The 14,473-nt window shown below is 36.1% G+C and overlaps 1 protein-coding gene across 1 annotated transcript; it reads left to right on the top strand.

Annotated features, from left to right (window-relative positions):
• The first annotated feature begins 1,164 nt into the window (after positions 1-1,164).
• Positions 1,165-13,142, top strand: LOC135685420 (pyridoxal kinase). Its single transcript, XM_065201357.2, has 10 exons — positions 1,165-1,381; positions 3,081-3,135; positions 3,814-3,918; positions 4,835-4,918; positions 5,556-5,590; positions 6,834-6,919; positions 7,206-7,251; positions 8,387-8,611; positions 9,594-9,660; positions 12,056-13,142. The coding sequence occupies exons 1-10, from the start codon at positions 1,292-1,294 to the stop codon at positions 12,169-12,171; spliced, it is 909 nt and encodes a 302-aa protein (XP_065057429.2). The 5' UTR covers positions 1,165-1,291; the 3' UTR covers positions 12,172-13,142.
• The last annotated feature ends 1,331 nt before the right edge of the window (positions 13,143-14,473 follow it).

Below are 14,473 nucleotides of genomic sequence, written 5' to 3'. Positions count from 1 at the left end.
CTTTTTACTTTTCATCTTGGCTATTTATCCTCTTCGTGTAGTTCGTTCAAGTTAACACTTTCTATGTCCGTGTACACCCCTTGAACTAACACTGCCGTTTCCTTTTCTCTATTAGCTTCTGCTTTTTCTCTTTCGATTTCAGCCATCCATCACAGAATTTAAATGAGACTTGGGCGAGGGCCCGGAGGGTTTGCTCAATACACTGACTACCCGGTGATGTCCTTGAGTCTCATTTTAGGCTGAAAATTCCGGTACTTTTTGTAGCTTTTTTCTGGCAGAGGTATGCCCATCAAAGATACTTTTTCCAGGACAGTTCAGATTTGTCATGAAAATGGAAGTGTTGTCGATTCTAAAGCTTTATTGTCTTAAAACTCAAATTTGAAATAAAAGCTACTATTAGAGGAAAGATTCCATGTTTACAGAAAATTTTTCCAGGAAAGGGTAAAAAAATTATTGTGTAAGGGAGTTCCACGTAATTTTTTCTCCAAGGTAGACCCCCGACCCAATGGGATGAGGGCTCCACATCTCCAGCACTTGCTAATTGAAATGCACACGTAGGTACAGATTTAGTGTGGTACAAATAATAATGATTCTGCTGTACATGGATGTTTTCGAAAGATGCATGCATCCACCAAAAATTACACAAATGCGGCTCTGCAGCTAGCATCCTAGCCAACGCATAAGATACGGATATACACTTATGCCAGTTTCATACATTTCATTACGACGTCTGTAGAATTGACTACTTCTTGATGATATAATGCTGTAATGTCCCGATCCACGCATATTCTATCATGCACTTTAATATGTCTCTGATACAGGTATTTTGGTGCCCTTTCCTGCCTGTTTTTTGGTCTGACAGGGTTTTTAGGTTTTCTCAATTACCTACCAGTCATATCCATAGAATCTAGGGGGCTGTGCCCCGCTATTCGGACCGAGTTTACTGATTTTTGAGTATTTTCATCTTTATTGGATAAAACCACACCACCCTCTACATCTCGTCAAAATTTTAATTCTAAAACGCCAATGCCAACACTGATGAAATTTTTTCACGATGAAATTCTGAAAAGTTTTCCAAAATTTTTTCGACGAAGTTTATCCGCCGAAAATGTATCTGACGAAATTATTTGCTGTTGTGTCTCTATGGAGAAGAAGCGTACGAGGCAGTAAAGCAGAAAAGAGGCTAACTGATGGTCGATTTGCAATTTACCACTTACATTTACATGTAATGTTATAAGTATTATGTGAACATTGAATAAACTGTTAGTAAGACATCTAGGCAATTCACGAAATGGAGCAAAATCGATTTCGCGTGCTTTCAATTCAAAGCCACGTCGTGTGCGGTTACGTTGGCAACAAGTCTGCAACATTTCCACTCCAGGTACATAGGCCTACTTACCTGTTCTACTTCTTTCCTATCTACTTAAATAAAGCCTCAATTGCCATCCCATCATTTGCTAAGTTAAAACTGTGTACAAAAATAGAAAGGGAGGGAGGGGTTTGATGGACTTTGCGTTTATATGTCAGGGCGCATCCCATTGTAGCAAAATGTGTACTCTAAGGTCCTTAATAGAAGATAGAAGAAGAAATAGTCTTAATAGTTGGGGGGGGGGGGGGGGGGTCAGAAATGTTTCAAAAATAAATAAGCGGGTTGTGATGTGATGTGATAATCAGATGTTAATTTAGGTGACCATACAAGTCCCACATAATCATTTTATATAACAACAAAACTGGTTGATATCCTATTTATAGCAAGAGTTATGCATACAAATTAATTTCAATGCTTCAAAGAGTATTGCTGTAGCTCTCAGCTACAAGAGGTCATTTCAACCCATACACAGCCTCTACTGCAACACCAGAAATCACAGCATAAAATAAATACTGACCTTGTCGATAGATCATACGGCTTGCTACAATGAATAATATGAATTAAAAAATTAACTAGCAAAAGGGCAACTAAGCAAAGATTATGTTAACTTCAAGCAACACGAACATGGCCTATTCAAACAGAAAATTAAGAATGTAACAAACAAACAAAAATTAAAGAACTTCTGAACTAATGCTCGCAAACTGTTTCTTGTCTGTGCGTAATCTACATATTGGTCTTCTTCTTACTCTTCCACTCAATACCTTTACCATTTGAACCATGTTTAAAACTTCTCTGCTGGAACTGCACCCTTCAACCCCTCAATTGCGAAAAACAGTACATCATGAAAGTCTCTTGAGACCAGTGGCTGCTCCTCGAAACACAGAAAAAGTGAAAAATCCAGCAATGCTCCCAATGGGCATTGTACAAGTGCATGATAGTTGTCCAAGGAGCAGTTTGCATGATACAAATGTTTTGTTTAGAGTAGGATAGGAAAGCAAGGTTTCAAATGTTTCAAAAAAGGGTGATTCTTAGAAATTTTTTGTACCCTGAAAAATGTGTTAGCAGCTAAACATTTTGTTATGCATTAGACAAAGGTCCAAAAAAATCTTGTGTGTGCATATAGCCCCCTTGTTCTTTTGCTACAATATGATTTCAGGTAGAGGCACCAAAGATTATGGGAGAAAACTACTGTAAAAGTTTCCTAATTTGTCTAGAGCCTTCCCAAATCTAAAACTGTGATCCAGCATCCATGTGAAATTTTGGTGAAATGGCGTAGCTGTGCAGCTTGAAGCTCTTTATCTGTGAATTTTTATGAATTCAGTGTACTGATTACTAATATCATTTGTAAAAATGTGCCTTTTAATGTTTCCCAATGTGTCTTTTGGCAAAGCAATACTGCCTGCATTTAGTTCATTGCTAGGTCTTTCCATGCCAAAATTAAAGAAAGTTAATAGACTAAAGCGCAAAAAGTTTTTAAAACATATACTTTCAATCACTCTAAGAGGTATTGGTTTTTAAGGCTCTTTCATGATGATAAAGAAAATCATAACAAGGATATTTTTACTAAAGTTAATGTGTACAAATGGCTGTGTACATATGGCTTAAATAACAAAGTAGCTAGTATTTTTCAGAACTAGAATGAACTGTCATTAAAAAAATTTCAGCAAAATTAGAAATCTTTCTGATTGCTTAAGTCTTTTATTTTTTCAAGGTGTTAGGCTTTGAAGTTGATGCAATAAATTCAGTTCAGTTCTCTAATCATACCGGTAAGCACTCAAAGATCCCAACTTAGTATTTAAACTACTTCTTTTCTTTGTTATTCATTTACTCTTAACAAAGCTAGGCAAAGCTGCAGATAAGGTTGAAACTTGCAGGGGAATGTTAAAGGGAGGGGTGTGTGATGTACCTAAAAACTGAATAATTCAGTTTATAGTGAATTTGAAACTATCAGCAAGGCCTTATCCTTAATTAAATTTGGAAGAGAAAGCCTTTAACTTTGTAACATTTCACTGCAAAAGCTGTGTCTGACAAATATATACTGCTGGTTATTGACTTTAATGTCCGTTTTAAAGGGTCTCATGCAACAGGCATGCTGTGGTCTTTATCTTTTCTTTGATGTTGGAGTCTTGGCTATGCCACTACCTACCATACCACAGAAATGATGCATGTTTCTATTCATCTTGTAATACTGTTATTTTCTAAATCTATTGTTTATGGCAGTGAAATACACAGTCTTCATGGGCAAATATCCCCTTCAAACATTGAAGTTTTGCCACTGGTCAAATCTGAAAAATTGAATGGCCATCAGGGTTCATTCATTGGTCAAATGATGTACCAAAACAAATTATGTACAGTATTTTTATTACTTATCCCACTAAATTTCAACTCATTCATTTTACCTTTCTTTGCCATGTGATTAATACAAACTATTGTTCAAATTGTAGGGTATGAACATGTGAAAGGGCAAGTACTGGAATCTTCTGACCTAGGAGAACTTTTTTTAGGGCTGACAATGAATGACATACATCACTACAGTCATCTTCTGACAGGTTTGTATTTTGGCATGAGATTTTGTTTTTCACACATTTTGGCATTATACTACTCTTTTGTCAAGATTCAGCACAGACTAAAGGAAGGTATACGAGCTATGGATTCAGAGTTGTAGATAGAAAAGTTCAAGGGAGGGCGGGGGGGGGGGGGAAGATTTTCTGATCAAAATCTAGTAAGAGTTAAGAGCTTTTTTAACTATCTCGAAGATAACATCATGGACAAAAGAGCCCAACAAAATCAGAACATAAACATTTATCATTCATGTAAAGTGACATTTCATTGATCATGCTGCAGGCTACCTTTTCAGTCTTCTCCTTTAAAAAAGGAAAGAAAATATCTTAAATAAATTTTGGAAACAGAGATGTGTACAAGGTTTTAAAAGGCGGTCCTCAGACATGGCATTGTTGGAAAAACTCTTCTTTGTAAAATGATTTTATAAAAGGGATTTTGCAACTTTGTGCAAAGTTACATTTTACTGTCCTTAACCTTATTCTTAACTTTTGACTAATTTTAGGCTCTTGTTATTTATTTGAAATTATTCTTATGATGAAAGGAGTGAATGCCCCCCCCCCCTGACTCCCTCTATCTACGCACTTAAAAAGATGTCATCCAAAAGCATTGAGAAATTGTAGGCCTCATTCAGATGAATCTTTCTTCCCTTCTTTCATCATAATTCCCTTGTTAATTAATTGGCCTGCAAGTTTGTTTGGGCCCATTTTTTGCATGAATTGCTTGCCAAATCAATTTGTTATGATATGTGCCCAAGTTTCGGCCCTTAGAAGCACGAAGTATGAAAACTGGAGAAGAGCTGAACAGATCCAGTTTTGATTCAAGAAATAAAGCTAATTTTTTTACTTAGTATGTTATTCATTTTCTTTGAAGCAAACTAATTTTTTTAGAATCTTCTTCTTTTAGGTTATTGCTGCTCTGAATCGTTTTTAAATGATATTCTAATTGTTGTGAAAGAATTAAGAAAGAAAAACCCTGCATTAGTTTTTGGTAAGTGTGTATGTTTTTTGATTACATAATATTGCAATACACATATATTGATGGGTGTCTGGGCGGTTGCTAACTATTTTGCTCAAGGGGGTGCTTTGGTCTCATTTTCCTACAAAGCTGGTGAACCATCCTTTATTTGCCTAAAATTTTTAAAGTTTGCCTACGAAGCATCCCCAGATGGTAGAAAAGTAAGATAACTTTTTTGAAATAGAATTCATTCCAGATGTTGCAGGTCAGTATAAAAGTATGGATTGTACACTTTTTTATAAAGGGAGGTGCTGCTATATTATGTTAAAGTGTTATTGTATGTGTTGAAGAAATATTTACGAAGATAGCCTACCTATTACATAGGGACACTATTTTAGCAATTCAATAGTGAAGGTTCTTACAAGAATTCATCCAAGCGCAACTTACAAATCTGGTTTACTTAACGTAAAAAAGCCAAACATTTTGTCCACTAAGCCAGAATGCCAACAAACCAAAGGCTTTTGCCTTCTAAGAGGTCCTTTGATGACAGTCAAATTTTGAAGTTTCAGAATTCAGAGATTTTTTGCATTTTTCTAGAAGACTCAAAATTCAACTTCTTTTCCATCTTTAAACAACCTTATTAATTTCAATGAAATTTTTTCAATTGTAGTTTGTGATCCTGTTCTTGGTGATAATGGAAAGTTTGTACGTTGTAACTATTATTACTTTGAACTTGTTTTTTGGCGGTACAGAACCTGAAAATGTAATTGAAAAAAGCAAACATTTCAAAACATATTGGCTAAAAGCTTTTTTTTCTGACATTCCCCAGAGCGTAAATCGTCAGAATAAGGGTCCGAAAGAACACGATGGAAAATATGTACCCAGTTGTGGATCGAAATAGGCCAATAAAAAAACGCAAGCACAAGACGGGTATTGTTGACCAATCAGTGCCGCGTGCCTAAAGAAAAATTACCAATGGAGTCCAAGAGAGAAAACGAACTTCTTCTGTCTACACAATGGCTGTTTTTCATTTGTATGTAGATCGATTTCAAAACTGCTAGATGAAAAGACAACCGGACTCTGCCAATTATCTGAAACAAAATCTGTGTTGTCTAAAAGGTGTTGTCCGATGGCAGAAACACTTGTTTTAGCGGTGTTTCTAGACCTACAAGATCGAGAGGGCTGTTCTCTTTCCCTTCCATCCATTAAAAAATTGCGTCCCTACCACCCAAAAGAGTTCCGTTGTTTATGAATTTACGTGCCGGTGTGATTCTGGCTACGTAAGTATATATTTTCCATTGTGTTCTGTCGAACCCAGACGAAAAAGCTTTTAGCCAGTAAATTATAAAATGTTTGCCTTTTTCAAAGTCATATTATTACTGTCCATTAACATTTTCTGCATGATTGACTAATATCAGGGGTGTATAATAGACTTGATGGACTTGCAAATCTACACAATTATAAGTTACTGTAAGGATTTTCATGGAACTGCGTTTAACAAAAAATTATAAACATAAAAACTAATAGCTGATCATTAAATTGTGCTTGGAAAAATTATTAGGATTTAAAAATTTACTAGGGTGTAAATCTTTTGATAAGTATATGTGGAGGGAATAGAAAATCGTCGAGTTAAAACCAACAGAGTAAAGAAACGAATGAGGGCAAATATGCAGACACCGCGGAGCATTAAAAAAGTAGGGGGCATGAAAAAGTGGAGTAAGGCTGAAACCGAGTAAAACGAAGCTTAACTGGTGGTGTGCCTGATATGAAACATTAAAAAAAGTATTTATAGCACGTTAGCGGCCCAGGCTGTAGGATTTTTAGGCGCAGAACCAGCTCCCTTGCCCCCATTGACTTTACGCTTCGCCTATCTATTCATTATCTTTGTGTCATGTATCCATTTATTACCTTTGCCTATCCAAATATACCCATAAATATTGATTTACAGTATGTGCCAGAATCATTGCTGCAGATTTACAGAGATAAAATTATACCTCTAGCAGATGTGATCACACCAAACCAATTCGAAGCAGAGTTAGTATCGTTTTATTTATCTTCATTCTGTCACGTGGTCTATTTCACAATCCTAAGAAGTATAAGCAGCAAGATAGACTGTAGTACAAAACTGTATAGATGATTGCCTAACAGAGTGTCCTAGAAATTATCCAGGGACCACCAGTATCAGAAGTACCACGGGTCTGATCATTCTCAATTCAGAACGACAAGCTTTAGAACCCTTTTCTATAATCTTTGCACAATACGTCATTTTCATGCTTTCAGAACTTTGCTTTTTCTCCAATTCATGACTACTTTTTTATAGGCTGTTGTCTGGAATAAAAATAAAAAATGAAGAGGATGCAATTAAGGTGAGTTGATGGTTCAATACAACATCTTTGAAAAAAACCTGGAGTTTCGAATAAATAATTTTTCTAAAACATTAGTCATAAGTATTTACGGAACAATGGCCTACGTGCAAAATTTAACGGCTACAAAATCAAGGATTCAATACAAAATGCATTTAGTAAAAGCTGGATATATAAGTGCCCCTTGCCTGATACGGCATGTTATCAGCTACGAATGGACAAGATACAAACCTTTCCAGCAAGATGCTGTATTTATCTCATGCTTGTAAGGTTTCTAGATATTTTTCCCTGAGGGACCTTGCACTCACGGAATGTTATTGTAGATTGATAGCATAGTCAGTAATGATCAAAATTTTTGCTCTTGAAGTTGCACAGATGTAACCGCCATATTTGATAGGATTCTTTTAGTAAGGGTTTTTTAAGCAACTTTGTCAAAAACTTATTTTCATGCAGGAATTTTTTCTTCCTGTCAGGAAAGAAGATAAATTCTTTTAAATTTGTCTATTAAAAAATAATTGCTTTAAGGGTACTGCAATGCCAATTGAACGTTTTTCTACACTACGAGAGATTTTTGCAAAGTTTGAAGGGAATGGTCTATTGCCTTTAAAAACTTTTTTCGATGATTTTAAAGTAAGCTGATTGAACAACGTTTTTCAGAAAATACGTACTGTTTTGTTGCACCAGCGTTACAAAATCCAGGATTTTTTAAAGGCAATCAATAGAGGATTGTAGCTCGTAAATTTTGCAAATATGTTTATTTTTCTATTCATGATTTTTAAAATCTTTTATAATTGTTAGTAAATATATTACCAATTATTTCATCGATTATATTGCGCCTCCTTGTTCAATACTTTTTAGTTGAATTGAGCGAGTCATGGTATTACAATTCTTGTCACTCAAGCATACAGTTTAGAGGCAATCGACAGATACTAAAGTGGCTTAAGCCATTTGGCAATCAATATCAGCCAATCAACAATCGCGTGAGTGCTATCACGCACACTGATTGGCCAATTGTTGATTGACGAATGGTTTAAGCCACTTTAGTATATTCTGATTGCCATTATAACCTAGGACTTGAATTTATTGTTGCGTAATCTTGCGTAATTAAGATCTAAATAAATTTGTGTTTTTATTTTAGGCAACAGATATTCTCCATAGCAAAGGAACAAAAACTGTAATTATCTCTAGTACAGAGATCGGAGTCGAAGGAACTTTAACGTTGCTTGCCAGTTCAAAAACAGAATCTGGCTTGAAGCGGGTGAGACTACGAATGCCAAAGATGGAGGCCATATTTACTGGAACTGGTGACCTGTTTTCCTGCATGCTGTTAGCTTGGATGGCAAAATACCCAGGAGATTTGAAGGTAACTTGACGAAAAGAAGAATCCGTTTTAAATATCTTATTAAAGAATTCTAAATCTTGTACAAATAAAAGCACAAATGACATCTAAGGACGTGGAATTAACATCCATGGGAAAAAGCTTGATTTAATGAAATTTAGTCACGTTTAATATGTGACACTGTACACTGTTTAGGTGCCCCTTGGGCTTTTGTTTTGGACACAGATTGCACGATTATGGAGTTTGTATTTATTGTAGCAGTGCTCGAGTAAGCATTATATCGTGTCTTTTATACGGCTAAAGCAACAAGCGTGCAAGTGTGCATTGGCCTTTGGTATATAAACTTTGTTTTGGTATAGTTTTATTCTCCCACGCTACAAGATAACCAGAAGTTAGACGTAGAGAGGAAAGGCTTTTCCTTGCGACCCTGTCCACCCTACCCATATCTAGGTATTTTCAGGTGTTTGCAGGCATGGTAAATTTATCTTTCTTTTCTTCGTGCATTAGTTAATGGCCCTATGGCTAGCAATTTTTACATGAACAAGGTGTTACTAGTCGGCTAAAGAAGGCCATTGCTCTTCTTGTCAACCCCCTCAAAAACGGTTGGGTTTTTATTTATGGCCGTCTTTGCGATTAGCGCCTTGACAGCCCAAAAATAAATGGTTCAAATGATGAGAGAACGCCACCTTCAGTCTTATGATTGATAATTAGTAAAATATTCTTAGGACCATCTTACCCTTATTTGCTAACAGTTTTGGTTTGGTAACCTGGAACAAATATAAAAATGAGTAATTATTTCCCAGTTAAAATTTTCTTAGCCTCAAAGAATTTTGACCACTGTTGTCTTTTTGTTATGTCATGCCCCCCTCTTGTAGCAAGGAGCAATTTTACTAATGTATTTTCGTTAGACTGTAAACATCGCAGTGGTTATAATGAATGTCTTTGCAACATTTCTACAAATTGCAAACCATTCAATATTTGCCTTAACTTTCTTCCTTGATTTCAGACTGCTTGTGAAAAAACAATATCAGCCATTCATCTGGTATTAAAAAGAACCCAAAAGGCAATGACAGGTTAGCAACGATACTTCCATAATCGATCATTATTACCCTGGGGCTTATTTATTTAATGGTAATTTATTAGCCACTGGTTTTTGCCATTATATTTCGCCCTTATTACCACCGGCTCTTTCTTCTGCCGCCCCTAATTCATGCTGCTATTAGTTGCTGCTGACCTCTATATTGATACTGGATCTCTGGTTTCCGCAAATCCGAATAACAGACAAAGACAAAGTCACAAAGTCCTAGTCGATGATAGTGGTTGTGTATTTTCCACTAATCCCTTTTACCGACAGAATCATCCTTACCCGGCATTTTGGTGCTGCCAGCCATAATCAACAGCAGAGGTTGTGACTTTTTCGCCAATGCTATTTACCAACAGAACCCTACTTACCTGGGTTTTTAGGTACTGCCAATTCTAATAACTGCTACTTCTTGTTCTTTTCCGCTAACCTTAGATTCTAAGATAGTCCAAATTTCCCGTGTTTCTTTGTGCTGATAATATGTGTCTAATATAAAAATGTCTATAAACAAGAGAAATTCTACAGAATAAGCAATATTAAAAGGAATTTATTTTCTTATTAGCTCTTCCGATGCTCTCAGAGAAGAAACTTTAATGCACTTTTTTACTTTAATAATTGACCTTTATGCCGCCTGTGAAGTCGCGAATGACTAAATAGTATTTAATAAACCAGCCTCAATATGGTTACAAAAAAACCAATCCTTTGGAAGATTTACTTCAATAGTTTACTTGAAGCAGCTCATTTTAGCACGAATTGGCAAAATTCACTGAGAGGATATCCAGTACCCTTGACAACCATGCACATAGGGTGCCCGAGTTGAATTGAATAATCCTTAGAATAATAATGCGTTTGAACAATCCCCTGTAATTTGCATTGTTATTAATCGGGACGAACAAAAATGTTTGAAGAGTAAAAGTCATATGTAAGTTTGAATTAGACATAAACACACACCAGTAAATACAGCTTTAAATTTACCAATGACTTATCTTTAACTTCTCAATGACTGTATATTCTCGGTGTTCTAAGGGTTTTTCTTAGACTTTAGGTTAATAGTTGGTATCAAGATAATCAAAACATGCGTAGCTCGTTGAAGAAAAGAAGTGATAATGAATTCCTAGCCGTTAGGATTGACAGCTGTTTTTTGACTGTATTAATTTTATGTGTTATCCATAAATCTACGTCCCAACCAATTGCCTTAAGCACAGGAGTTACGTCATCTAGCCACTTTGAATGCTCTTACCCATTCATATTTTAGCAGTACATGTTGATTTCCAGGGAACGTTTGCAAATAAGACTAAAGTTGTTTCCACGTTTTCAGATAGCCTCTTTTGTACACTTAAATATTTTCCAGAAAATTTTGAAGTTTATTGGCTGTTAAAATTTGAATAGTTTTTCTTGCTGTCAATATTGACCATAGAGAGTAAAAAATTGATGAAACAGTCGCCACCCTGGTACACAGAAATGTGTCTTATTTAATCAACTGTTAGCTATCTACGTAATCTTTAACTTAATAAAAGCAGCGCAAAAGTTATGTGCTCATATTTCTGATTTTTGAATGGACAGTCTGTGGAAAGAGTTTTTGGAAGTTTCAATTTTCAATAAAGGAAATAAACGACCAATTTTACTTCTTCTCTTTCTTTCTCTTCTCCTTTTTTATTCCCCTTAACCTTCTTCTCCACTTTCACATGCTACTTCCCTTTTCTCCATCTTCACATTCTGCCCCCCCCCCCTCTCTCTCTTCCTTCTTCTTATCCTTCTCCTTCTTCTCTTTTCTCTTCTCCTTCTTTGTCTTTCTTCTATGTTACTATCCTTCTTTCTTTCCTACTTTTTCTCCTGCACCTTGCCCTTCTCTATCGCCTTCCTTCACATGTGCTTTGACATGGATGGGATGAGTGCACAATTGGATGGGTAGATGTTAGACTGACATGGGTAGATGCTAGACAAACATGGGTAGATGCTAGACTAAAATAGGTAGATGCTAGACACACATGGATGGGTGCTAGACTGACATGGCTGGATGCTAGACTGACATGGCTGGATGCTAGGACGCTAGGTTGTAGGTCTCAACAGTGGCTGGGGTGGATGAGAGACTAGAATGCATGCGAGGTTGTTGATCTTAACAGGGATTAGAGTGGATGGGAGACTAACATGCATGCTAGGCTGTTGGTTTTAACTGATTTGGCTTGGATTGTGAATGCTCAAAATAGCTTAGATTTCTATCTCACAGGTTGCGAGCTGATTTGCTTCCTTATCCGATTTTTTAAGCCGCCTTCTTGTTTGTGGTCTCTCGGTACACGCAAGTCTTACAACCTGCTTATGCCAATCTTGAATTTAAAGAGACTCTTTCAATTTTGCGATAAAATCTGATGAAGATTTTTCCTTACTAGAGCTTGCTGGGCCTGGAAATAAACCCACTGCATTTCAAAGAGAGCTGCGAATTATTGATAGTCTAGACGATATTAGAAACCCACCTGACTTGTTCAAAGCAGATGAAATTCTTTGAGTGGACTAATTCTTTATACATAGGGGTTTGTTTTTATTTTTGTCTGAATGTTGAAAATTTTATTATCTTAGCCGTATTATCTTAAAGGTAGATCAGCTGTGTTACAACTTGATCTTGCACAGCCTAATCTGAATAAATTGATATGATATATATCGTATGGCATAAGTCTTATCAAGGCACTTAATATCTTGTCTCGTATTATAAATATGTATTCCTAGCCTACTTTAAACATGCCATACTGTATCGAGTCATTTCCTGCCTCTCCTATCTCCTTTGCGTCTCCCCCAAAAAGGAACAGATATGAGATCGGAACAATCTGTAAAGCTACGAGGTAGTATCATTCGCGTGTTATTTCGATATTTCGTCCGATTTAAAATTTAGATTAACATAAATACGTCTCGAACAGTGGTGTACCCAAGGGGGGGGGGGGGATAAGGGAGTCCGAACCCCCCCCCCACTTTTCTAAAATATAATCCTCGAGATTTGTCCAAAAATGATGTAAAACTCATTTGGGGGGGGGGGGGTGTAGTATACTGTATGCTTATGTCAATAACAATTGTAAAATACTTTGCTAACATTAATCAAATAATGGAGGAAAATTTTGCAAAAAGGACATTTCCCCGCATTTGCAAGTGTCTGAATGGCGTGGTTCAAAAAATTCTGGGGGCTCCGCCCAGACCCCACCACTGCTGCAGCCCTGGGTACGCCACTGGTCTCGCACTGTTTGAAAGCATAGGCGCACGAGAGAAAAGATTTGCGATTGGTGCTTATTGTGTTTCTAAAACATTACCCGATAATCAACTATTTTATTACCTGATTGACTGGTAATTATTGATGATTTTTATATCCAAGTTGCTGTAGCCTACACTCGTATGCGTTAAATTTGATATACCTACTTGTGTAATGAAATGGAATTACCAGAAAATTATACTAACAACCTAATACTAACTTTGTGTTATTTAATAATTTGTTGTTTTTTGTTTCTTTTGTCTGCGTTGCTGCAATATATTTTCAAGGCATCTCTCAAAAATCCAACGAAGTATTTATTTTCAATGGTCATGGCACTGGGGAATCGCTTTTGGATTACGTTCTGATGAATTACATGCTAGATTATATCTTAGGTTACCATTTTTGTTACATTTTGGCAGATTTGTAGCCGCAGTTCCCGTCTCGATTGGTCAAATGATATCTAAAATTTAGCATTTTTTATTGTTTGAGATGACAGAGGCTTATGATAGTTAAGAAATTTCACACCAACGCGATTTCATTGTATAAGGTAGACGTATGTATGCAATAAAGAAATTACAACACCCTAAATTGTATCAATACTACAATAGCAAACTATAGAAAAACAGAAATAGGAAATCTGTTGATCAAATGGTAACATACATTCAGATGTGCTTTGGTTTTATTGACTTAGACCATGCTACGCCCACTTGAAGCATTCTTCTTCTATATTATCTTCTCTAAAGAAGTTTGAAATTTAACCTTTCAAAGTTTGAATGGAATATATGCCACTAGTGAGAAGGTAAGCGCATCATGGATCAGGGTCGTTTTTGAGTTCAATGCACGATCCTGGAAAATATTTAGTATTCAAGGGATATCCTTGGCTCAATTTCATTTTCTAAGCTATTGTATAAAGAATTTGAAAAACAAATAAGGGCTAAATGGATTGACAGAATATTTTATGCACCATCAATCCATGCTTTCTTTCTAAATAATGAGCTTATCGTATATCCTTATGTGATGCGATATCTACAAACTGCTCTGTTATGTTCGGATATCCTAGTGTATCACGAGATATGAACATCCGATAGTGCTATTTTACCATCATAGCGCCCAACAGCGTAGATTTTACTCAATTTTTTATTCCACTTCATAACTGTTGACTTTATGTAGCATGCTGAAATGTGGAACACCTACTCCAGCTTGTATAAGGAAGACAGACAGCAAAAAAGGAATGGATTGACGTTTGTTTTTAAGGTATGTTTGTTTTTCATCGGCAATGTATTTTCAATGTAATTGAATAAACGGTTATACGTTTGAATGCTTTCTCCGGAATTTGGACATTCTAACTACTAGAACATAATCTGAAGGGAGCCGTGAACTACGACCAAACATTTTTTTACCGTTTGTTTTGTTTTGCTCGGTTTCGCAAGACCTTATATCTAGTCGTTCTTTCATCGAAGAGGTTAACTTTATATCTATATCATAATTATCTAAATCCTTAATCTTAATTATTTGACAAGAGGATATAAACTTTAATGTTTGTGGCCGTCCGCCATCTTTTAAACAAAAAATA

Source organism: Rhopilema esculentum, chromosome 15 (genome assembly GCF_057945365.1).
Source record: "Rhopilema esculentum isolate cy_ngs chromosome 15, ASM5794536v1, whole genome shotgun sequence".
Classification (NCBI taxonomy): domain Eukaryota; kingdom Metazoa; phylum Cnidaria; class Scyphozoa; order Rhizostomeae; family Rhizostomatidae; genus Rhopilema; species Rhopilema esculentum.
Note: the sequence above shows the minus strand (reverse complement) of the source record. Positions and strands in the feature narration are given on the sequence as shown.

Excerpts from the sequence above, each read along its gene's own strand:
- LOC135685420 (XM_065201357.2), top strand. The coding sequence starts at position 1,292 with ATGGAGCAAAATCGATTTCGCGTGCTTTCAATTCAAAGCCACGTCGTG. Across the intron at positions 3,919-4,834 it reads CTACAGTCATCTTCTGACAG|GTTATTGCTGCTCTGAATCG; the intron begins GTTTGTATTTTG and ends TTCTTCTTTTAG. Across the intron at positions 8,612-9,593 it reads AATACCCAGGAGATTTGAAG|ACTGCTTGTGAAAAAACAAT; the intron begins GTAACTTGACGA and ends CCTTGATTTCAG.